General features: G+C 37.8%; 1 protein-coding gene across 1 annotated transcript; it reads right to left on the reverse strand.

Annotated features, from left to right (window-relative positions):
• Nucleotides 1–199: 199 nt before the first annotated feature.
• On the reverse strand, nt 200–22973 carry hmgcll1 (3-hydroxymethyl-3-methylglutaryl-CoA lyase like 1). Its single transcript, XM_061745184.1, has 9 exons — nt 22786–22973; nt 21058–21135; nt 20498–20605; nt 20020–20115; nt 19712–19860; nt 14058–14121; nt 13471–13659; nt 1830–1955; nt 200–1121 (listed from the first exon to the last, which is right to left on the reverse strand). The coding sequence occupies exons 1-9, from the start codon at nt 22876–22878 to the stop codon at nt 1017–1019; spliced, it is 1008 nt and encodes a 335-aa protein (XP_061601168.1). The 5' UTR covers nt 22879–22973; the 3' UTR covers nt 200–1016.
• Between the last annotated feature and the right edge of the window lie 1617 nt (nt 22974–24590).

Below are 24590 nucleotides of genomic sequence, written 5' to 3' on the forward strand. Positions count from 1 at the left end.
CAGACCCAGCAGATCAGTCTGTTGAGTTTTTATGATTTTATCATTTTCAAATATTCACTTCACAGGCCTGTTTATTATTTAGAATCACATATTTCCTAATATGTCTCAGAATATGACTGCGCGAGTGCTTTATTTTCTGTGAATTAAATTTCTGCACAAGGAAGACAATTCAAATCTTTTAATATAGTTCCATTTTCTTTTCTTTTTTTTTGATATTGATAAAATGCATGATGTTTTACAGATAAGACAATGGTTAACCAATCAGACAAGACAAACCTGAAAACAATACCACCACATTTGTTTTCAACCTCTCGGATCATCTCGGGTAAATTCAGTCTGGGTAGAAAAGATAGGGGGCTTTTCTGTGGTGACCTTTGGCAAACCCAACAACACAAACTCCCTGGTGTTTTATTTGTGGTACTTTTGAATTGTATTCATTTAAAATATGAGCAGAAGTATCTTGAGATGTAAAGTGCATATCGAAGTACCCATAATTCAATTCAGCAAGCAGCTGGAAGGGCATACATCTTTATTTTATTATCTTAAAAGGCCACAGAGCTATGAAAACTTGGAAAAGTCATCGACCTTTATAGAGTATATTTTGTTATAGCCAAATAAATGTCAAAAGACCTCAAAAGAACATTTCATTGTGCAGCATTTACAAAAGCCAGCACAGTAGGCTTTGTAACGTATCTGGATTATCAACCTGAGCCTTTATCGCAAATAAAACCTGAAGTAACTTCCAATCCAACATGCACTGTCCTTTCTAACGATATCAAACCATACAGTTTGGCCAAAACTGAGTCGACCGGACCTGCAACTGATCCCCGGGATCTAAACGGTGGATATGAAGGGAAAGCCAGGAAATGAAAATTAGGCGGCTTGTTAGACTTTTTTGAGAGGTGAAACACAATATAGTGAAGCGAAGGCAGCGAATCTGAATGCAGCAAAAACAGGGAAAACCTTTAACAAGGAACAGAGTCATGTACGGAGAAGTTCTCTCATATTGAAACACATCACGGTGTCCTGCCTCTTGCTCTGGCGACCTTGGAGTTTGTCTCGCGACCCAACGCGCTGCAGATGAACTCACCAGCCTCTATGACTTTGGCCAGGTTCACACCCTGTGAAAACACATTCCAGCATCAGCTAATTACACCGTCTTCAAGCCGATCAGAGACACAAATAATAACTGTGAAGATAAAGGTATCTTGCCCATGAACTTAAATACATGAGTGCAATCAAGTTACCTTTTTTTCCGTTTTTTTATGTCACCATAATTACACATTAGAGAAATCAAAGTAGCAGGTGTAATGAGAACTAGTTGAATTCTCTAAAATACTACGGAGAGGTACTTGAATGCTTCCTTTACGGTTTACTATTACAACGGAAGCAGTGGAGCATCCTTTCCAAAGAAAAGGAGACAATTCTGCCCAATAATTCCTTAAAGCAGTCCGTGCAAACATCTCCTGCCATTTTACTTTAAGCTAAAGATGTTTCACAAATACATCAATGAAAAGTTCTTCGTAAGATTTTTTTTTTTCTTTTTACAATTCAGCCACACTCTGTGCAACAACAAACTACTAAACTGCAGTAAAATATTCCACCAGCAGAGGTAGGAATTGTTTAATGGTTCATGATACCATGTGTGCTTTGCCATGGTCTTTTACAACTCATGAAAAACCCACTGATACGTTAAATAAACATTTTCAGCGCAGGATGTTTGTAGAGTGATATGTTTGTGTAAAAGCTCTGAAAGTTTGTATGAGTTGGGTTTTGATGGGATTACAATACATCAGGTCTGTCCAAGTGACCTGTGAAAACATACTTACCGTTTCAATGCCCATGCCGTGCAGCATGTAAAGAACATCCTCTGTTGAAACATTACCAGATGAACCCTGTGCGTAGGGGCAACCTCCCAGGCCCGCTACTGCTGAATCCACCACCGAGACCTCCATCTGCAAGGACAAACAACAGAGACATTCAGCTCCAGCGCGCACAGCTTCACCTCGGGTGAAATACAGGAACAAGGATCCTTGTTCTGCCGGATTGTTCTGTCTGGTGCAGTGCACCTTGCCAGGTCTGTGGTCGTGTTTTACAGCTGTTTTGGAGAACTGCGGGATTTGGTCCTGAAGATGAGTGGGCACAGAATGTCCCACACTATGGCTTAGTCATCCTCTCTGTCAGCTGAAACCACCGACACTGCATATTTATGGCCTCGTTCTATGAGAGGGATATTATATATTTGGAAGGGGACGTTTCATATGTTTCTGATTCTCTTGTTTATTCATGTTTTTACAGGACTATTCTGGGTCTAGGCATAAGGATTCATTTTCTTGCCATAGTGAGAGGACACTTTTTTCTCAAAGTATGCCAGAAAACTTAAAAAAAAAAAAAAAGTCTTAATACAAATTTACAAAACAGCACTTGAAGTAAATTATTATTGTAATAATTATTTTCATGTAAAGATGTTTCTGTTCTCTCGTTATTTTTTTGACTAAATATGTGAAGGACGAATTTGACATTTTTCAATATTTATATACCTTTTGACTGCCTACTGCCTACATCATAATTCAGATTTTAATTGTTTCACTGCCTGCAATGGTAAATATGTGGCCTACAGTACATAGAAAGTAATGGGGTAGCCCTAGCTCAAGAGACAAAGTAATTTTATTTCACTTAAAAGGTTGCTAGTTTGATCAGAAACTTCCCTCGTCCATATGTCAAAATCCCCTTTAACTGAACCCGATTGATTTTTATTCAAATCAGTGTTTTGTTGGAGTGTTTACAAAACAGTTTCAAGAGCTGCCACGGAAAAAAAGCTGCTGTTTTGAAGTTTGACACTAAAATTTGTAGAAATAGATTTTAATTTATGCTTGAAGTCACATGTCCTAATCAAAGAGACAGAGCCGCAATGTGCAACTGAACCACAAGCGCGTGCACACCCACACACACACACACACACTCCCTCACAAAGTGCTGAGGTTTAGACCTTCAGTTATCACTCATTATAAATGTCTCAGGATGTTTTCCACATGTCCCTGGGATTGTCATGAGAATATTAAAGTTGTTTTCCAGCTTCTGTGGCAGAGCCAGATGTCAGGGAATCCTACAGTGAAACGAAATGAACACACTGATCCTCTCAGTGGCATCGGGTCATGAGGGACTTGCGTCCTGCGGAGCTGAGCTGGGCGAGCTAAATTAAAAGAACCTCTATAGCTTTTTCAGAACAATGCTGCTAATTGGTTGCTTTTTCTGCAGACAAGAACCTACTTCTTTCAGGGGCCGTCTGAGCCAGCTGTAATTGCTGTTTGTGTTGGCAAGAGGAGTGGAGGAGGTGTGTGCTACTCTGGTGAGTGCAGCGCACGAGATTTCCAGACCTTGGTGGAAGCTTGAGCAGGATATTGTGCTGGGCAGAATTTTTTGTATTATAAACACAGAGTTGTAATCTACCATGCCAATGATCTCGCTTTCAGCTGCCGCCACTGTAAGGTCACAAGTTTTCAGCATACACTAAATCTTCAGCACGGTGCCCTGCACCTCTGGACACTAATCATGCAGGAATTGGTGGTCAGCATCTTGAGCTTGCCAATGTTCAGTTAGATTCACACTGTCCAGAAACCAGATGTGTGTTCAGGGTTAAAAACCCATTTTCAGTGAGCTGTGGCCGTATAAAAACAATGCATTCCTGGATAAAGACACGGTGCGTTTTCAAACTTGCACGATTTGGGATAAGCTTGTTGACATTCTACACTCTGAGTGAATGGGGCTGAAGATGGACATGCTCCCATTTTGGTTTTACAACTGCGTCAGAGAAGAGTGAGCGTATTCACACTGGGATATGGAGCAGTGATGCTTTATCCACTACTACATTAACTGAAAGGGCTAAAAGAAACTGTTAGAGATCCACTGCTGACACATATATCACCTCCTTCCAGGAACTCATAAATAATCTTGCAATGAGAAAGCAAACCCTAAACCCTGGAGCCCAGCAAGGAGATATGTTAACCAAGCACTATAAAGGGCAATTGGATAAACATCATTTTCAATTTAAGCGTATATATATATATATATATATATATATATATATATATATATATATATATATATATATATATATATATATATATATTTATAATATTATTATAAATAAAAAGCCATGAATCATATAATAATAATTATAAGGGATTCATTTTACTTTTAAATCTCATTCTTGTTTCATTAGCAATAAATAATTGTCTGCAAACAAACCTAAAATAATTTCCAGTTGAAATATAAGAAAAAAACCATGCATTTAGCTTTTTATTTTTTAATGCTCAACTAAAACTCTTTATTTGGTATATATATGAGAGATAATACTATCAATATATTTTTTTTATTTTCCTTCTTCTTCTTCTTTACTATAAGAATAACAGTCATTTCAAGAAGCTACATTTCAGAGAGTCAAAAGTACTTGGACAAAGTGTCGTTACTGTACATATAACCATAATTTTTAATACTTTAATAATAATACTAGCGTTGACTGTCTGATGAGTTTCCCACCTGCTGTATATGTCCATGTCATAACACTTCCTCTGCCATGTTTGACTCATGGTGTGGTATGTTTTTTGGATCGTTCCATTCCTTCTCTATACTTTTCTCTTTCAGTCCTTCTTATCTTGGTTTCATCTGATCTTGAATGTCCCCGGTGGTGTGCAGCTTGTTGTAAACCCTTTGTATTTACATTCTTGATGGCACCTCTTGATTTTAGATTTTGACAGAAGGGGATACGCCAACGTTCTCCAGAGTGTTCAAGACATCTGTTGATGTTTCTCCCCCAAGGAAAGGATTCTGTTATCCACTTGTCTTACAGGTCTTCTGATGACCTTTATTAATTATGTGCTTTCTTCCTTTTTAATGCCTGAATTATTAAGGTCATACTTTTTTTTTGTTGTATTTTTTTTTTTTGGGGGGGGGGGGGGGGGGGGTGGTATCCTGACAAGTTTGATGAAATAATGCAGCTACTTCAGTAATAGTAATCACTAGGGAATAGTAAGTTGAATCAGAAGTGGATTCATTTTGTGGAGGCAGATGTTTAACTGTGGCTCAGCAGATGGAGGACTATTGGAGGGACTACTTACCACCAGAGAAGCAAATTTACTTTAAGGGTTTAAAATTAGAAGTTAATCAACATTATATGTGAAATCAAAATGGGAAGAAGAATTGAATGTGGAAATTTCATCAGAAGAATGGTATGACATGTGTATATTCCAACATACTTCCACAAGCTCACACCAATGGAGAGTGTTTAATTGGAAACATTTAATTCGGTATTTTATAACGCCTAAGATCCAAAGTAAAAAAACATTAACATCTTATCCTTGCAGGAGGCAATGTGGTTCTTTAAATGCACATCATGCACATATTTTTTGGAATTGTGAAAAATTAAAATTTTTCTGGAAAGATGTACATTCAGTTTTGACAAAAGTACTTGGGTATGAGATTCCATTAACATGTACTGTCTTATATTTGTGTCATATTGTAACGGTAGTGCAGGCAGAGGATCACTGGTTGGTTAAGACACTCCTTACAGCTGCTAGGAAAACCGTCACTAGAGCTTGGTATAAACTTGAATCGCCTACTTTTAAACAGTGGCTGGATATTATTAAAGAAATATGGACGATGGAAAGACTGACCCATATCCTGAGTTTGAGGGAAGGGCTATTTGAGAAGAGATGGCAAAAGTGGACATTTTATCTACAGAAAGCATAGGGATGCGGGCCTCTTTTTTTTTCTTCCTCTTTTTCTTTTTATTGGATAGATTATTAATGTGCTAACCCACAAGTTTATGTTTGTTTTTCTACTTTTTATTTTTATTTGTTTGTTTGTTGCACGGTGAATATACAGATAATTTTTGTGATCTGGTAAAAATGTGCAGTTGTAAAAAACTATAAATCTAATAAAAACAAAGTGAAAATAAAAAAAAAAATTAGAAGTTAAAATATTTCAATCGGCAGCTGTGATAGGAGGTGTGTTTATGAACTTACACACCCTGGATAGACTTTGTGAAGCACGAATGCTGCTCCATGAACGTTTTAGGGGTACACAGCCGCATAGAGGACAGAGAAGGGCTAACTACGGTACGACTATTGGTGGGCTGATTTTGTGATAGGTTAAGATTTGAGCATCACTGCCAGCACCCACCTTGTTTTCTTATTTAATACCTTTACAAATTAAACTGAAGAGAGATGAGTTTACCGCACACGTTACCTCACAGGTCACCACAATGTTTCATATATACAGTATGTATTTGCCATTCCACATGTAAAGAGTCTGGATATAATCACAATTAAATCATTTTTAAAAAGTCAGCTCTGCCTGACTCTTTATTAGGGTTAATTGAAGCTGATCTGCGATGTGTCACTCGTCTTTATCAGTGGATATGACCTCTGTCTCATAGTAGAGGACAATGTTCATCTTCTCACGATTCAATACAAATGTTCATATACTGGTTTAATGGCATTGTTAATGATAGTTTTCTATGAAGTGGAAACTATACTTTAAAGTAAACTTTGGAACCGCAAAATATACTGAAAAATGCACTTACAGAGAATATTCAAAAATAAATGTAACGGCAGACTAATATGCACCTGCTTGTAAGTATATGTTACTTAGGTATTTCTACACGGACAAAGAGTACTTCACAAGTCCTCCACCATCAATAGGGCATGATCCAGAGAGCTTATAATAGATCCCCCGGCTGCAGCTGTACACAATGCACCAAAATTGCAGGTAAGATTAAATAATTTTCCTTGCCAAGCCTGTGAAATCTAAGTATATACACATTGTCATTGAGAAACCCACCAGAGTTAGTTCCTAACAAAGCCCCCCCAAGACCTCTGGAAAAAAAAAGAGAAGTTACAAAGACTGAGGAATGTCTTTATCAGGAACAAAAGAGGTGACTCAGGGCTGACAGCACTGGGGGAATTCATTTCTCTCCCAGTTGGTGGTGTGGAGTCCTGGCACACAGTAATGAAGAGCTATGATAAAATCTTTCATTTCCTTCTTGTTTATGGGTGAGCAAATGGTAAGCTAAATGTCCACGGCTGCTATTATTTTCCTGGTTGTGGGACATCTGTGATGAATCATTCCGAATATGATCCACAAAAGAAATTAACTGTCCCTCTGTGCTTTTTTTTTTTATGTCGCTGTCAAAAATCAAAGATGACTTTGAAAACATATTTGCCTTTTTACATATGGATATTGTTGAGCTTTTCTTCAGTTTCTGTTGTCTATAGCTGAACAACAAAAGAATCACAACAATAAACTGGACCAACTGAGCTAATATTGATAGCTTTATGTAGGGATGTTCGATTAATCGATTTTAAATCGTAATCGCGATTATGTAATTAGAACGATGTTAAAACGTGAAAATCGTAAAATCGATTTTTCACTTTTTTTTTTTTTTATTTATTTTTTAATTTTTTTTAAAGCCAGATGTGGTAGACCGGCTCGTGTTCCTTGCAAAAAACTTGCAAATGTGAATAGCAAATGTAATGACTGACATTACACACCTCTACCTCCTTCATGGGTTGCATTATTATTTAGCATGCAAAGACCCACTTTAGTTTAATTAGAAAATGTCTTGTTTTATTTAATTGGAAATATAACTTACTGTATGTTTGCAAGTGCTGATTTGCTGATTTTTTTTTTCAGATAAAGAGATAAAACTTTATATTTTATTATATTTTTTAAAACTTTTTTCCAACTTATTTTACAGAGTTTTGCACTTTATTCATTTATTTTTCGTTTAATAAGAGCAAAGTTTGAACTTAAAACTAAATGGGGCAAATCTTCAATAAAAAAACAGCATATTTGAAATCATTTCTTTGCCTTTTGTCAATTCACAAAATAATCGTAATCGTAATCGAAAATCGGATTTTGAGAGAAAAAAATCGAGATTTTATTTTTGGGCAAAATCGAACAGCCCTAGCTTTATGTATGTATCAATATTTGAAGTTTGAAGTTTTATTTGGATCCCCATTAGCTGCAGCAAAACTGCAGCTATTCTTCCTGGGGTCCGACACAATAATATACAATACAAGACAACATTTAAAGGCAAACCTAAAGAGGTAGAAGAAAAAGAAAAGAAACATAGAAAAGAATAAAAGTAAAAAAAGGAAATTCTACTACAAAATATATTCTAGATTTCTGTCAAATAAGACCAGTGCTCTTTTTGACACTCACATTTAGGTTACAGTCATTCTGAAAACATTTAGATGTAATGCATTTACAATACAAAATCATACCTTCTTTAAATAGCATCAACAAATTCAAACAATGTATGGTCATCGACAATGCGTTTAAGTTATAATCACTTATCGTAACTTGAACCAATGCCATTTTTAGTAACCCAATAGCCATTTAAATTAAATAAGTTTTATATGTATTTATTTAAGAGATGTTTCTTTACTAATAATTTGAATTATTTTATGCTAGTAGTTCGCTCAAAGTGATTGGGAAGTAAGTTCCATTCATACATAGAATTTTATTTCTTTATTTAAAGGGATGGAGGTATTTTGTCTTTGGTAAGTCTTTAAAATCATGAAATGAATGTTTTAGGATTTTTGCTTCCATGGAACAACCTCACTTTGAATCAATGGCATTGCTGCAGCACTCAAGCACTTTACTGCTTCTGCTAGAAGAATATTCAGATCCTCATTTAGCTGAAAACCAGTAAAAATTGGTGCTACCGAAGTTTCTGGGGCTGTCTGCGAGGCTGCTGCGCCATTCATCACACTCATCAAAGGATCATTTTCCACCGGCTTTTAAGCACAGCATTGTCAGAGAGTTCAGCAGCCAAGCGACAGACGAGTTAGGAGCCCCTCAGGGCCCTTCCATCCACCTCGCTCTCAGTTGCTTTGTCCAACAGATACTCAATAGGTGAGCCTTTGTCCTGACCCCCTCGCATCTGTTGACCCGCCCAGCCCCCGGTGAGCTTCTTCCTCTCCAGTGACAATGTGCTCCAGAGATCCGATACAGCCATATCTGCGTTACCTCTGTTTTATGTCTGGATGTATGTCAGGTTTACACTCGCTGCAGGCAAAGTGGTGAAAAACACCCCAATGAAAGCTCTTATAGAAAGGTTGACAACTCAGTTATACTTCTGTGAGTTGCCCAGAAAACAAGTTTAGTTCTCCACATGCTGTATAGAACAATTACAATGTACTGTTGTACTCCGTTTCTTGTGTACTCTGATGGGGAGGCCCATTGGAAATATCTTATGTTAATTAAAATTCAGGGTTTTTTTTCTTTTCTTTTCTTTTTTCCCCAACAGACACGTTTTGAATTATCTTGCTTTGTGGGAAGCCTTAGATCATGTAATGCCCCTCTGGCATGGCCATTTATCCATAATTGGCCTGTGGTTCTCCACTAGAATATTCATGTCCATTATTGAAAGAAGGATGTGTTTGTGAGGGACGAAGGCAAAATCCCGCCAAGCCACTGCGAAAACATGGAGTAAAGCTGTCAAACATTTTAACATAAAAATGATCCATTCTAGCCTCGTCTTGTTCTCAACGTAAACTCTGCTCTACACCTCCAACTGAGGTAAATGAGTTTCCTCCTCCATCCAGACCAGCATGAGCAATCCAATCTGCAGATGTCTGCAGGAGAACGTGATGACAGCCCTCACATCACTGCGAGCGAGAGCCAACTGTTTTCTGTCCTATCAAAATTAACGGTTTCAGCTTGGAGCTCAGAATCTCTCAGCCTTGCAAACTGTTTCTATAACAAGAAACTGTACAATATTTTCCTTTTCCCATGACTGAAATCTTTCCCTCACCCAGCTTCTTGGCCAGTCTTGGAGCTGTTCTTCATCATTTTATGATTTCAAGCAGTACAACACTTGTAAATCAGAATTTATCTGAGGTGCCTGGACATAAATCAACAGGACTTTTTTAACCCCTCTCTTGCTTTCAGCAATAATGTCTTGCATAATCTCAAAAGAAACTATTACCGTATTTTCTGGACTATAAACCGCTACTTTTTTCATAGGTTTTCAACCATACGGCTTATACAAAGGTGCGGCTATTCTGTGGATTTTTCTTCCACCGCTAGGGGGAGTGCTAACCGGAATTAGAATCAAAACTAAGACAAAATAAATGCAAAGAAGAATACGCTACTTCTTCTTTAGCAGATAGAAGTAGAATCAGATTTCAAACAGATAAATAGATAAATAAATACCGGTTATTTTCTCTTGGTTCTGTCCCGTTTTAATCAGCAAAGTTGCTGCCATGTTAAAAGACACTGTTAGGAAAGGATCTATTTAGATACAAACATGTACATCATTTACAGTTCAAAATCCTTCTGTACATGTAGTATATATCTAATCTAACAACATAAATATCTGCGGCTTGCAGATCTTTTTTTCTAAATAGAGCGGATGCGGCTTATATACGGGTGCGGCTTATATATCTTTTTTTTATTGTTTTTTTTTTTTTTAATAGAGCTGATGCGGCTTATATACAGGTGCGGCTTATAGTCCAGAAAATACGGCATGCATGCATGCATGCATGTATGGGTATATAAACAACGTTTATCTTTGACATGGTCATATTTAACTTTGCCAGTTGTTTTATACAGAGAAATGATTGTGAAGTGATACCAACTTCATATTAATTACTCTGACAGCCTGTCAGTAAAGTTGAAAAGTGAACGTCTTCGGACAATAGTGGGTTGGACTGGGTATAGACTTGGTGTGTCTGTGCCTTCTGTCCCTTCTGTCCAGATTGTTTACTAATTTCACAGACTTTGAGTTTTTCCTTTAAAACTCCTATGACATACTCTGGGGGGAGACTGCAATGTGAGTTGTGGCTACCTTATCTAAACACACATATAGCCAGTACTGGAGTTGAGGGGGGATGAGGGGGGATGGCATCCCCCCTGAAATAAAAACGGTCCAAATCATCCCCCCCTGTAAAACTGCCACCCCCCTTTCCATCCCTTATGTCATTTCATCAATGAATGTGGTTTTACTGCTATTTCAACATTTAGAGTCATCACCAGAAAAATAACACCAGAAAAATAACTTATTTGGCAATTTTCACCTGTTTCAAGTACATTTTCACTTGAAATAAGTAGAAAAATCTGCCAGTGGGACAAGATTTATCTTCTCATTACAAGCAAAAAAATCTTGTTCCACTGGCAGATTTTTCTACTAATTTTAAGTGAAAATCTACTTGAAACAGGTGAAATTTTTTGTTTTTTCCAGTGATGAGTCTTGTTTTAAGTGTAATGAGATTTTTTTTTTTTTTTTACTAAAATGAGACATTTTAACTAGAAATAAGACAAATATTCTTGTTAAGATTTGGAGTTTTTGCAGTGATCCATGTTACTTATCCTGTGAAGGACAGAATCATATTGATAAGTTCAGAAAACTGTTTTTTATTGTTGTGTTTTGATGTATTTGATGTAAGCCCAGTGGATATTTAAAGCTTACAGAAGGCTGCATTTAACTGCTGCTATGTCATTCCTGCAGTATTTCTGCAGGTGTTTTGGTCAGTGCTATTATTTGTAATATATTATATTATTTGTAATCAGTACAAATTATCTGTCCCCATATGATAAAATCCACCACCCCCCCTGATTTTTTTTTACAACTCGAGTACTGCATATAGCAATGTGTTATAATGCATTATATCGTGTGTGATAAAAGATGCAGCACCTGAAATAAAACAAAAACAAAAAAAACTACAAATTAAGATTTTTATCTTTCCAGTTACTTCCAAAATGTCATCGTGATCTTAGCCAATAGAAGCCAACAGCATTTTCTCCACATGACATGACATAATGGTTCCTTTGTTTTGTTTTTATTATATTTTGGGCTTTACCCCACAAATGCTCTCTCATCCGTTGCACATTAAAATGTCTGTCACTGTCACTGAAAGTAATTTCTCTGAAATGACACATTTACATAAAATGATTATGCACTGATAAAGGTGCTCTTGCAATCAGTGATATCAAAATTTCTGAATGTTATTATGTCAGATTTGACAGTCATTGTTTGTATAAAGCATCACATCTGGTTTGAAAATGGACCTAAAAGGGCTAACGTCTCTCCACTGCTCATTAACCTCCAGTGGCAACCAGAAGCAGCTGGAGCCAAATCTAAATCACTTCTGCTGTCCTGCAGAGTGATATCTGGGACCGGTTCCCACCACCCTCAACTCAATCAGACAGGTTCACGCTTCAGGCCACTTGTTGCGCTCCTCACAGGAACACAGTCTGGCAGTGCCATCCCTAGGCACAAGGCACTCTCAGTCTAGACACAGACCGTTTCTCCTCTTCGTAATAGCCCTTTTCCTTTTAGAAATTGTATTTTTGGCATATGTTAGTCTCCCTCTACTTTTTGGCTTCATTGTGTTGCTCCTTAATCAAGTGCTTTGGATAAAGTACCTGGTATATTGTAATGTAATGCAATGTTTACTAAAGGAGCTTACATGTACAGATATAAATGCACTAAGGATAAAGCGAAAGAAAACCACTAAAATTGTTGAAGTTTGAAAAATCATCAATGATATTTACCGTAATTTCTGGACTATAAGCCGCACCTGTATATAAGCCGCATCCGCTCTATTTTTAAAAAAACAATGAAAAAAAGATATACAAGCCGCACCTGTATATAAGCCGCATCCGCTCTATTTAAAAAAAAAAAAGATATGCAAGTCGCAAATATTTATGTTGTTAGATTAGACATTTACTACATGTACAGAACCATTTTTAACTGTAAACGATGTACATGTTTGTACCTAAATAGATCCTTTCCTAACAGTGTCTTTTAACACGGCAGCAACTTTGCTGATTAAAACTGGACAGAACCAAGAGAAAATAACCAGTATTTATTTATCTATTTATCTGTTTGAAATCTGCTTCTACTTCTATCTGCTAAAGAAGAAGTAGCGTATTCTTCTTTGCATTTATTTTGTCTTAGTTTTTATTCTAATTCCGGTTAGAGCGCCCGAGCGGTGGAAGAAAAATCCACAGAATAGCCGCACCTTTGTATAAGCCGCATGGTTCAAAACCTATGAAAAAAGTAGCGGCTTATAGTCCAGAAAATACGGTAAATAAGGTCCCCCCCCCCAAAAAAATGGGATTCTATTCTGTGTTATGGTCTTCATAACAGATACTGTTCACTAGCTCACACGTAGATTTCATCTTAATGTTTTCTTTCATTGTCCCTGATTGTCTACTTGTGTATTCTGCTTCAACTTTTAACTCTGCATCATTCTCTTGCCAAGCACATTTTTGCTCTGCAAGCCATCCACTTTTATGCACTGCCACCTCACCTAGTTTGTCGGATGTCTTAACAGAATTGTTTAGATCCAGGACAAAGTACTTGGGCTTCTATGGCTGTAATCATAGCAATATTATCATGTATTCACCCATGCAGAGCCTCAGCGGTACCTCATCATGTCATATATTAGAAGATCTTACCTGAAGTGCAGTTAGAATGTTGGGAAGTGCTTGTCCGTAAGTGTCATGGCAGTGAACTGCTAGCGCATTGATGGGGACATCTCTTTTTACCCTCTGCAGCATTTTAAACATGGAACCTGGAGTCCCGATACCGATGGTGTCTCCCAAAGAAATCTCATAACAGCCCATTTCATATAACCTCTTTGCCACCTATAGAACAGGGAAAATATAATAAAATGCTCTCATTGGGGATGAAAAATTTACTCTCAAATAAATGATTCATTTAGCATTGTTTACATGGCAAAAAATATGAATTTTATTATGGATTTATTTATGGATTTATTACTCTGATATTTGACTTCTGCATGGTTACATGCACATGGGTACAAATTACCACGAACAATAAGCAACAGGAGAAAAACACAAATAAATAAACATAAAAATAAAAACAGCATAATAAATTGTATACTATTATAAATGAAATAAGAAATGTATATTGCAAAATTTGGTAAGATTTATCTTTTAAACTAATTTAATGTGAATATGTTTAATGTACAACAGAAAGAGTCATCTCATTCTTTTCTTTGTGAATGTAAATATACTCTCACCTCAGCAACCTTTGAAGGTTCAATCTGTCCCTCGTAGGGGCACCCAAGGGCACAAGAAACATACCTAAGGGAGGAGAAAAAACATATCAAACTAACTATAAACAAAAGCTAAACAGCTTCTGCAAGGGGAGCAGAAATTTAACGTAACACAGAAAACTTTAGAAGCTGCTGACCTTGTTTGGTTCTGTGCACCCAGCATTTCTAATTAAAGGTTTGTAAACAGGAAGAATTTAACTTACATCTTTGTCTTCTTCTTTTCCTTTGGCTATTCCCTTCAAGCCTCACCACAGAGAATCAACAGCCTCCATATTACCCTTTTTTACCCTTTTTTCTCAATTCTCTTCTCTCACAACCAACCACCTATCCTCTTTGGTCTTCCTCGAGGGCTTCCTCCCAGCAGTTTTAAACTGATTATTATTCTACTGACATGTCGACCACCGTTCTTCTGTACATGATAGAACCATCTTAGTCTGGCCTGTCGGACTTTCTCTTCAAAATGTATAATATGTGCTGTTCCTCTGTATGTATGTATATATATATATATATATATATATATATATATATATATATATATATATATATATATATATATATATATATATATATATATATATGTATATATATATATATATATATATATATATATATATATATATATAATATAAACTTCCACTTTGGGTTAATGAGACTGACACCACTTTCAGCTCTTAAAGGGATTGTGACATGAAAAACACATTTTTCTTGATTTTTTGTGTTTTGTTGGGTGTCTTGACATCAATTACACCCAAAAAACAACAAACTTTTAACATTCAGTGTATTGTGTGCTTTCTGGGATTTTCCGCATAACTGTGCAAAAACGGCGCATGTGGTTTGGTGGCGGGCCGTTACGTAACGGCCCGCTAAATCACCGCCCCCTCCACCCAGCTCCCTGCCTCCGCTCCTCTCCAGCGCACCATAAAGGCTGATTTATGGTTCCGCGTTACACCGACGCAGAGCCTACGGCGTAGGGTTACGCGGCGACGCGCACTGTACGCTACGGCGTAGGCTCTGCGTCGATTTAACGCGGAACCATAAATGAGGCTTAACACGGAGCTGTTTAGAGCCTCTTTTGTTCTAATCACCGGAGGAAAACTGCTAAGAAGACCCGCGGCCACTGACTGGACTTAAGATAAGGGGACACTGCTGCTTGCATGCTTTATTTTTATGATTGTTTGCTGTGGTTCGCCCTACTGCTTTTCCGTGCATGCTTCGCCTGTCGCTTCCGGCTTAACTTTCCGACGCCGCTGTGAGCGTATGGCTGGAGGAGAAGGAGGTTTGGAGGAGGAGCGGAGCAATGATTGACAGGAAAAGGGGGAAAGGAAGCATTTTTCACGGCGCAAAAAAACACTGTAATAAAAAGCCAGGAAAAGAGTACTAGAGTGAAGTTTTTCTTGTTACACTCTTTTAGACACATTTGAGGGATGTTGGCCAAGACTTTTAATAGTGTTAAAAGCATGTTAAAAATGATGTCACAATACCTTTAAAGACAAACTTAAATCATCAATATCAGTATATATGTAAATCAGTATATCATCAGGACCAACTTCTTTCCACTCTTCATCCTCTTCAATGGCCTCCCCACTTCAGCCTTACTAATCTTTGCTTCCAGCTTTTCCACAATAGTGACCTCTTCTACTCTTCATTCTCTTTAATTTTCCTTATTAATCAACTCTTCAAAGTTCTCTTTCTATATTGCCATCACACTTCTGACACTCGTCAATACATTTCCATCTCTGCACTTAATCACCCTCGTCTGTGGCACATCTTTCTCATCTCTATCGATCTGCTTCACCAAATCATTCTCTCCCTCCTTGCTGTCCAGCCTGGCATACGAATCATTGTATAACCTTTGTTTGGCCGTTTTCTCCTTATGAAGCATCTCCCTGTACTCCTGTCTACTCTCTTCAGTCCTCTCAGTGCCCCAGCTATTCTTACCTAACCTCTGTCTCTGTACATACTCCTGCACTTTCTCATTCCACCACCAAGTCTCCTTGTCTACTTTCCTACTCGATGGCACACCAAGTACCCTCTATCTGTCTCCCTGATCACATGGGCTGTAGTTGTCCATTCATGTGGAAGCCCCTCCTGACTACCAGGGGTCTGCCTTAACTCCTCTATCAAAACCACACATCACTCTTCTTTTCCAGCTATCGCCACTTTTATCTGCACATGTTGCACTTTGGCAAACAACTACCAGCACTTCATGTCTGTTGGACCACCAGTGTGTTTATATGTATTGTTGCATTGTCGGCTCTGTTTTTCTGTTTGTCTCCCTCTTTTTGAATGTCATGAGCTGTTTGGCAACTGATTTTCCCCAGAGGGGACAATAAAGGTTTCAATCACTTCATCCTCTGCTCTGATTTTGTCCTCTGAATCGTCTTCACCACCAGAGTCAACCTACACAAGAGGTAGTCCACCTGAGTGCTCCTACCTCCACTTTTATAATTCACCTTATGTTCCTCTACGTTATTCACTAAAGCTATTTTCATCAATTTCTGCAAAATCTACCATCATCTGACCTTCTGCTTTCCTATCCTCGATACCACACCTGCCCATAACTTACTCACAGAGGTGGACAGAGTACTCAACCCCAGTACTTGAGTAAGAGTACAAATACTACTGGTCAAAATTTACTCCGTTACAAGTAAAAGTAGCTCAGTCAAAATATTACTCGAGTAAGAATAGAAAAGTACCTGCTTTTAAAGGTACTTAAGTATCCAAAAGTAAATGCTTTTAAATTTTCTTTAAGTAAAAGTAAGAGTAGGAGTAAGAGTAAATTTCTTATTTTCCACATCAGTAAATTACTATATTTTTTCTAAATTAATTTAAGTTGTAAAGTTTAAGTTGTAAATGTCTGTGGTTTGTCTGTGCCCTCGTTTTTTACTCGGTCGAACTCAAACATTGAGTTAAGATACGGCCAAGGATTTTGTGAAAGTCCCTGCTCCGAGTCCGGCTCATTATCAGACTCAGACGACTCAGCGGATTGTCTTTCTTCTCCTGACGCAGGCGTAGCCATTGTTGCGGCTAATTCTTGACTTGTTGCGGCTCTGTCTTGACTTGTTGCGGCTCTGTCTTGACTTGTTGCAGCTCTGTCTTGACTTGTTGCGGCTCTGTCTTGACTTGTTGCGGCTCTGTCTTGACTTGTTGCAGCTCTGTCTTGACTTGTTGCGGCTCTGTCTTGACAAACACAGGCTACTTTGGCGGTATCGTTTTGAGGAGGCTTGACGTATTTCCGCTTTACGTACATCCCAGTGGAGAGCGTGCACTGTGATAGGTCTCCTCCTTTGACAAAAACAGCTTGTGTCCAATAGGATTTTAGGGAAGAAGAAAAAAGAGCAGACCTGAAAGTAACGAGTACTTTTCAGCCTTCCTAGAAATGTACTCGAGTAAAAGTAAAAATATTTGTCTTGGAAATGTATTCAAGTAAGAGTAATAAGTACCAAAGAAATCTAATACTCAAGTAAAGTACAAATCCTCTGGATATGTACTTAAGTACAGTACTCAAGTAAATTTACTCCGTTACTGTCCACCACTGCTTACTCATCACCTCTTTTTCCTTCTCTAACATGTCCATTGAATTCTGCACCAATCAGCACTCTTTCATCTCTGTGGATGCTCTCCAGCATTCCATCAACCTCACTCCAGAATTGCTCCTACTCTTCGAACTCATATGCCACCTGTGGAGCAAAACCACTAATAACACTGAACATCACATTTTCAGTTTCTAGCTTCAGATACATCACTCAATCTCACACTCTTTTCACCTCCAGAACATTCCTAACAAGCTCCTTCTTTGTGTTAACCCCGACTCCATTTCTCTTCCCATCCACTCCATGATAAAACAGCTATAACTCTGCTCCTAAGCTTCCAGCCTTACTCCTTTTTGTTTGAATAAAAGATTGAGACACTAAGGGAAAACCAGCAGTTGGGGTTGTTTGCTTATGATAAAGAACAATAAACAATGCTGTGATAAATTTAAACAAAAAAGATAAAAAATTAAGTAAATCTGAGGACACAATAAAAATAGTTTGACACTCGCCAGATCTTGTTACTAGATAAAATACACTTTGGGCCCGATTTACTAAGATCCTAAATAAAGAGTACTAAATTGCGTGTGCACTGAAAAAGTTTGCGCGTGCTGTTGTTGTGTGTTTTGCGGGTGATCAACTAAGATTGCGTGCGCAATTGATAACAGGTGCAAATAGCAGTATTTAAATGAGGTGTACTTTTTTCTCCATGAAAACACGTGATTTATTTATTATCACAAATAAAAAAATGAATGTGCCTCCTGTGGCAACCTTTTGCTGAATAATACTCGATTTAACATTCAAATAAAATATTTCTCCTTTTGCATGTGGAGATTAGCACCTTCCTTTCGAACGTATTAAATACAGACGCAATCACAATACGCGCAATTACTTTCAGGCTTGGTAAATCTCATTGCGGGTGGTAAATGGACCAATTTGCATCTTCCCCTCCCAGTATTCAGGATTTCTGCCGGGTACGCCCCATATTGATTATTCATCAGGGCAAAAGTACTAACTGAATTGCGTGTGCTATTTTGCGCATTTCAGAGACGCAGTCGTCTTTGCACGCTGTTAGTAGATCAGCTCGCACATTGGTTTGCGGGTGCTGTCAAGTTTGCACACGTTTTTACACACACAAACCTTTAGTAAATCAGGCCCTTTGTGTATAAATACATTGTGTTATACAAAACTACGACCAAAGGTAGAAACAGTGTTTGGAAAAATTTTAATCATTACGCTTTTTTAGAAATCAAGAGGGCAAGTAGCCAGGTGTTGCTTTTGTAATGCACTCAATTAGGTGACCATCAGCATGTGCAGCACTCGGTTTGGTGCTTTGACGGTATAGAGTATTCAGGTATGTGTTAACCAAGGGGCTAACTCTAGCAGGCTAAACTGTTGCCCATGCAGAAGTGGCAAAACATGCAGTTCCTCAAATTTCCACAAGGAGCAGGCTCCAAAAGTGAATCAATCCCCACTGACCCCCAAAAGAGGCCACAAATGTATGCATAATCAGCTGTTGTTTTTTTGTTTATTTGTTTGTTTGAAGTGCTAGCTACGTTGCAGTCAATGATATTAATGGCCAGATATCATATCTTTAGCTACTTAGCACTTTCAAAGACTCTGACTTCTGGCCTCTGGCCTGTGAACTCAGAGCTAAGAGAGCATAATCACCTTTATCATACAGCTAGTATGACTTGTTGTGCTTTAATTGTACTAACAGGCGGCCGTGATGGGCTCTGGGTTGGCCTGGAATGGGTCCTGGGGCAAAACCTGGATAGTGACCATTGCCACCTGCCTTCAGCCATCTGCTCCAGAAAAGCCATGACTCACATGACTATACAATAAGAAACATTATGTTATTTGGTGTGCTAAATTCATCTGGACTTGTAGTTTACTAATGCTTAGATAAAGCTCTGTTAACACCTGGAACATAAATGTATACGTAATGCATTTTGTATTTTTCTTTCCTATGGAAAAACTTTATAATGGAGAACATAGAACAGTAATTATCAGCCTGAAAATACAAAATGAGGGAAATATTTGATTTCATCATTTGATCGAGAGGCACTTGACGTCCAGAATACTGACCCACGGACTGGAATTTGTTGCTCTTTGGCGGCGTTAATGACGTCCTCAAACCTCAGCATACTGTCATCAATAGAACAGTTAATATTTTTTCTGCTGAAGGTTTCAGACGCCGACCCAAACACAGCCACTTCAGTAGCACCAGCTGCAACCTTTAAACAGAAAAGAAAATTAACTGGTATGACTGTGTTGGAGTCACACTTATGTAAAAGGCAGGAATTATTTGACTGAAAAGAATATAATGTCAACACTTTACTCCAGCTGATCACCATGACTAAATGTTATTGAGGCCATTACAGTGAAATGCTTACAGCATCTTGAAAGCCTTGCATGTTAGGTGTCAACACAGGGTACCGAACATGAGGTGTTCTCTGGATACCGCGAAGTACATCAGTATGGTCTGCCATCTAAATGAAGCAAAACATATGATGTAGTAAAATAAACTGTTAAGATCATTTGAATATGTTCCAGGACATACATCATTCTGCACATATGTTTTTGTATGCTCTAGGTTGCAGAAAATTTGTCAAGAGTGGAAATTTTTCCTGTCAGATTTCTTGGAAAAAAACAAAATATATGTCTATTTTTCTCTTTTATGGGGATATAAAATGAAAATATATGGCAGAGATATAGAGCAAAACTATAGAAAGAATCAAATGTATCATTCTAAAACAATGTGGATTAAACTGGGATGATTCAGGAGCAGACTTCCTCCAAGATTTGTGAAAGAAAAAAAGAATACATAAATCACTCAACATGCTGGTGCTGCACACAAAGAAGAGTTATTACCTGCGGTACCCACTTTGAAGAAACAAAGCTGGTGGCCTCGATCACAGAAAGGCCTGTTTCTGAAAGTATGTCTATCAGCTGGATTTTCACCCTTGTCGGAACAATTTCCTGAAGAACAATGAAACTGAAACAGCTTTCTTTGGATTTGATTTCACCCAAGGTAGCGGGTACAATAAGGATAGTGACGTAAAAAAAAAAAAGTGCAATGCTAATCTATATCTACAATGCATTTAATACCTACAAATATATCACATTTCTAGTCACAACAGGTTTTGGAGATAAAATGCATCTAAATCTTGTAAATGATGTGCAGCTGGTGTGTAATAAGGCAACATGCATCATGCTAAACATGTTAAAGCAAGGAGCCCTGCCATCTTTTGTATCCAGTTTCAAAGAAAACATAAAACATATGTTCCAGAAATTACGGCTTGCAGGTCAGATGTTCTGAATTGTTTCATGTATAAAAAGAAAGAAATTGCCGCATTTAGCATGTATAGTGATAGAGAACAAGCGCACTCATGAATATAAACATAATTTGTGATGGAAAAGTGAATGTATACCTTTTCATTCTGCAGACCATCTCTTGGCCCAACTTCAACAATTTTCACAAACTCCGGGCACTTATTTTCAGTAATGATCTGGGGAAATATCAAAGAGGAACAGCAAAGAGAATAAAAAGTGAAATGTCACTCAAACGAAAACTGTAAAGTCAGCCCTGTAGGGGTGGGATGCCCCGGGGCATGTTATTTTGAACATGAATAACTTTATGTCTCAAAGCCGCATGAAACCTGAGAGCGAAAACATAAGGCTGTCATGTTATTAAGATGCAAACTCAGTTGACGTGTCCTGCCGAAATGCCTGGGAACGAGCAGGAGGGTAACTCCACTTAAACCACAAAGGATATTCTGAGTATTAGGGTATTTTTATGGTCGGAACCTCATCATTTTGAATAAAAAGGCAGTATTGAATCTAGATGTTAAACGACAACAGACATTAGAGATCGCAGAAGTCAAACTTTTAAGAGACAGTGACATTTTGGACCACCTGGCTTAGGGGTGGTGTGTCTGATTTTTATTCTATCCAACGCAGAAAGATAAAACACCACAAGATGAGTACATTTATGAAAGCAGTAGTTTGATAAAACTTTATCAACCAGTTGATAATTTGTATTTAAAAAAAGTAAATACACCTATCACAATTTCCGTTGTTTTTTCTTTCTTTTATATATTTTCTTTTATTCCCTGTTGTTTGTTTTTAAGCCACAATAAAGCCTAAAGGAAATATTGGCCTACATCATATTGTCCGCTCAGGGGTCATGCTCTTAAAGAGCCTTTTAGACCATTTCTGTTGTAACAAACACTTTTTTTTTGTTATTTAATTTATATTGTAGAGAAAAATAATCAAACAAAATTAGGCAACTGAGTTCCTGCTGTGCTGTGAGATAGTTCTGGATGTAACATGGCAAAGAGCTCGTCCTCTCTGAAATATTACAAAAGACGTTTGAAGGACCACTTGACTGCTGTTTTGTAACTGTTTTCCCAATGTATTGTTGTTCATGTATGCATGTTCTTTTTTTTTTTTTTTTTTTTTTTTTGTGTTTCACTCATAGTGACATGTACAGTCTTATTTGCTCAGGAGTCAATATAATATAAGTTGTAAAAACAATATCCCATGCACACTCACACACACTTATTTTTTGTCTTTATTCTTTATTATTTATATATTGCATTATTAGTTTGCCATCACTTTTGTGTAGTTTTACTTTCTGTTTTTTTGTATGTTAATCTTGACATGAAATTTTAATATCTTCGGTGGAGGCTTCAAATAAGCCCATTGGGTTTTTTGCCTCTTCCTGCACCTATAGTGTTTATCATTGATATGTCCTGTATATTTTTTTAAAAACTGTGCAAAACAATAAACTAAACTAAAACTAAAACATGAATGACGTGAATACTGTAATAAATAACTCTGGACCAAAACAGTAAGCTTCAAAAAGTAACTGTTGATGTTTCTTATATAGGTTTCAGATCACTTAAAGACATCCTGTTTGGACAGTGTACTAATTTAGATTAATCTGGGCACGTTATTATCAAATACATGACATTGAAAGACGCTAAAGCTTCTCAGAATTGTTGAATGAAGTCACGTGGCAGTGCAAAGTTAAGGCTGATTTATGGTTCCGCGTTACACCAACGCAGAGATTACGCCGTACCCTACGGCGTAGGCTCTGCGTCGAATTAACGCGGAACCATAAATCAGGCTTCAGAAACAAAGGAAACGACGCCCACCTTGTCCTCCTGCAGCCAGTGTCTCAGCCAGGGCTCCGCGCTGAGCTGCTCATAGCGCAGACACTGCTTCACCGGAGCGGGCACGTTACCCATCCGACGGTCTGAGCAGACCTACGACACCGCTGTAACTGTCACAGCAAATCGAATGTTTTCGGATGTGTTCACTTAAGGCCTGTGTGATGTGTAAATCCTTGCTCCGTCACGAGATAAAAGACCCGCGGGCGCCTGCCGACGATGGACGATGATTCAGCAGTTGCCGTGGCAACCGCATCTCTGGCAGGAAGGGAGGGGGTGGTGTTGTGGTCCAAACGGAGGGATTACACTGCAAAAACTCAAAATCTTAACAAGTATAATAATAATATAATATAACAATAAAACAAGACTCATCACTGGAAAAAACGACCATTTTCACCTGTTTCAAGTAGATTTTTACTTAAAATAAGTAGAAAAATCTGCCAGGGGAACAAGATTTTTTTGCTTGTAATGAGAAGATAAATCCTGTCCCACTGGCAGATTTTTCTACTTATTTCAATTGAAAATGTATTTGAAACAGCTGAAAATTGTCAAATAACAAATTATTTTTCTGGTAATGACTCTTGTTTAAAGTGTAATGAGATTTTTTGACTAAAAATTAAACATTTTAACTAGAAATAAGACAAATATTCCTGGTAAGTTTTTGCAGTGTATGTAGGATGCTTGTGCTACTATACCTGCATGCTTGTTGCAGGTAGGTAATTGTGGGAAACAGCGGCAGCTGCAAGTGAAAGAATCAAGGAAATCCCACACACATTTTTTTTGAGAGGAAAACAAGAAGAAGAAAAAAAATAGGGACAGTGGAAAAAAGTACAAGTAAAGAAGATTATGCATAACTATAATTCAAATCTAGTAAATCATCAGGAGCTGATAGCCTCTTCATTTTGAAAGCATACTGAACGTGACTTAAAGTTGTGTTTATCTTTACTCAAAAGGATTAGATGCACATTCTCCAATGCTGCAAAGACTTTAAGCTTCAAGGAAACAGCCCACTTAAATTGATCTCCTGTGACCTAAACTGTTCAGGGGTTTCAACTGCCAGACGTGCCACTGCTGCCAATGTCAACTGCATGGTGTAATAAAATCCCTTGTTAAAGCAGAGCAACATTTACCAAAGAAAGAGCCATTCTGCACCCAGATGTTAACAATAGAGGGACCTAATGAAGTACTGCATTCAACCATCCCACCACACTGAAGTGCACTGTGACGAGGGCCTACTCTCTCAGGGGAGGAGGGCAATTCATATGATCAGCCTTTAAAAAGCCTTTTTAGTAGGCTACCTCAAGGTTGATGTCTATCAGTTGCAACCCCCTAAAATGCCTTTAATTACTTATTCATGCTTTTCTCTGGGTCAAGAGTTTCAAAGTATACCTTTAAGAAAAATCTCATCGGGATTTTTTTTTAAATCATAAATTAACTTACTAGGTACAAATGGGATTATTGTTCTTAGGTATGTCCTTCACATGTGTCAGATTTTTGAAATGACACAATTGAGAAGACTCTTACTTAGTCGAAAAGTTATATTTGCTATCTGCTTTTAGCGCAATATTGGGTCCATTCAAGAAAAACTTTTCTTGCATTTTCAACATCTTTTTACGATAACTGCAGTAATCACTTAACTGTTATTTTGCTTTTGTTCCCCTCAAAGAAACTCAGCAACTGTGGTTCATCTGTACCAAAACCAGCTGCGAAGAGTCACTTCTGGCCTTCAGGGGTTTTCCTTCTGTAAGGAGTCAATGTTCTGCAGGTGAGCAGAGACTTTAAACTATAAC

Source organism: Cololabis saira, chromosome 17, assembly GCF_033807715.1.
Source record: "Cololabis saira isolate AMF1-May2022 chromosome 17, fColSai1.1, whole genome shotgun sequence".
NCBI classification, from domain to species: Eukaryota; Metazoa; Chordata; class Actinopteri; order Beloniformes; family Belonidae; genus Cololabis; species Cololabis saira.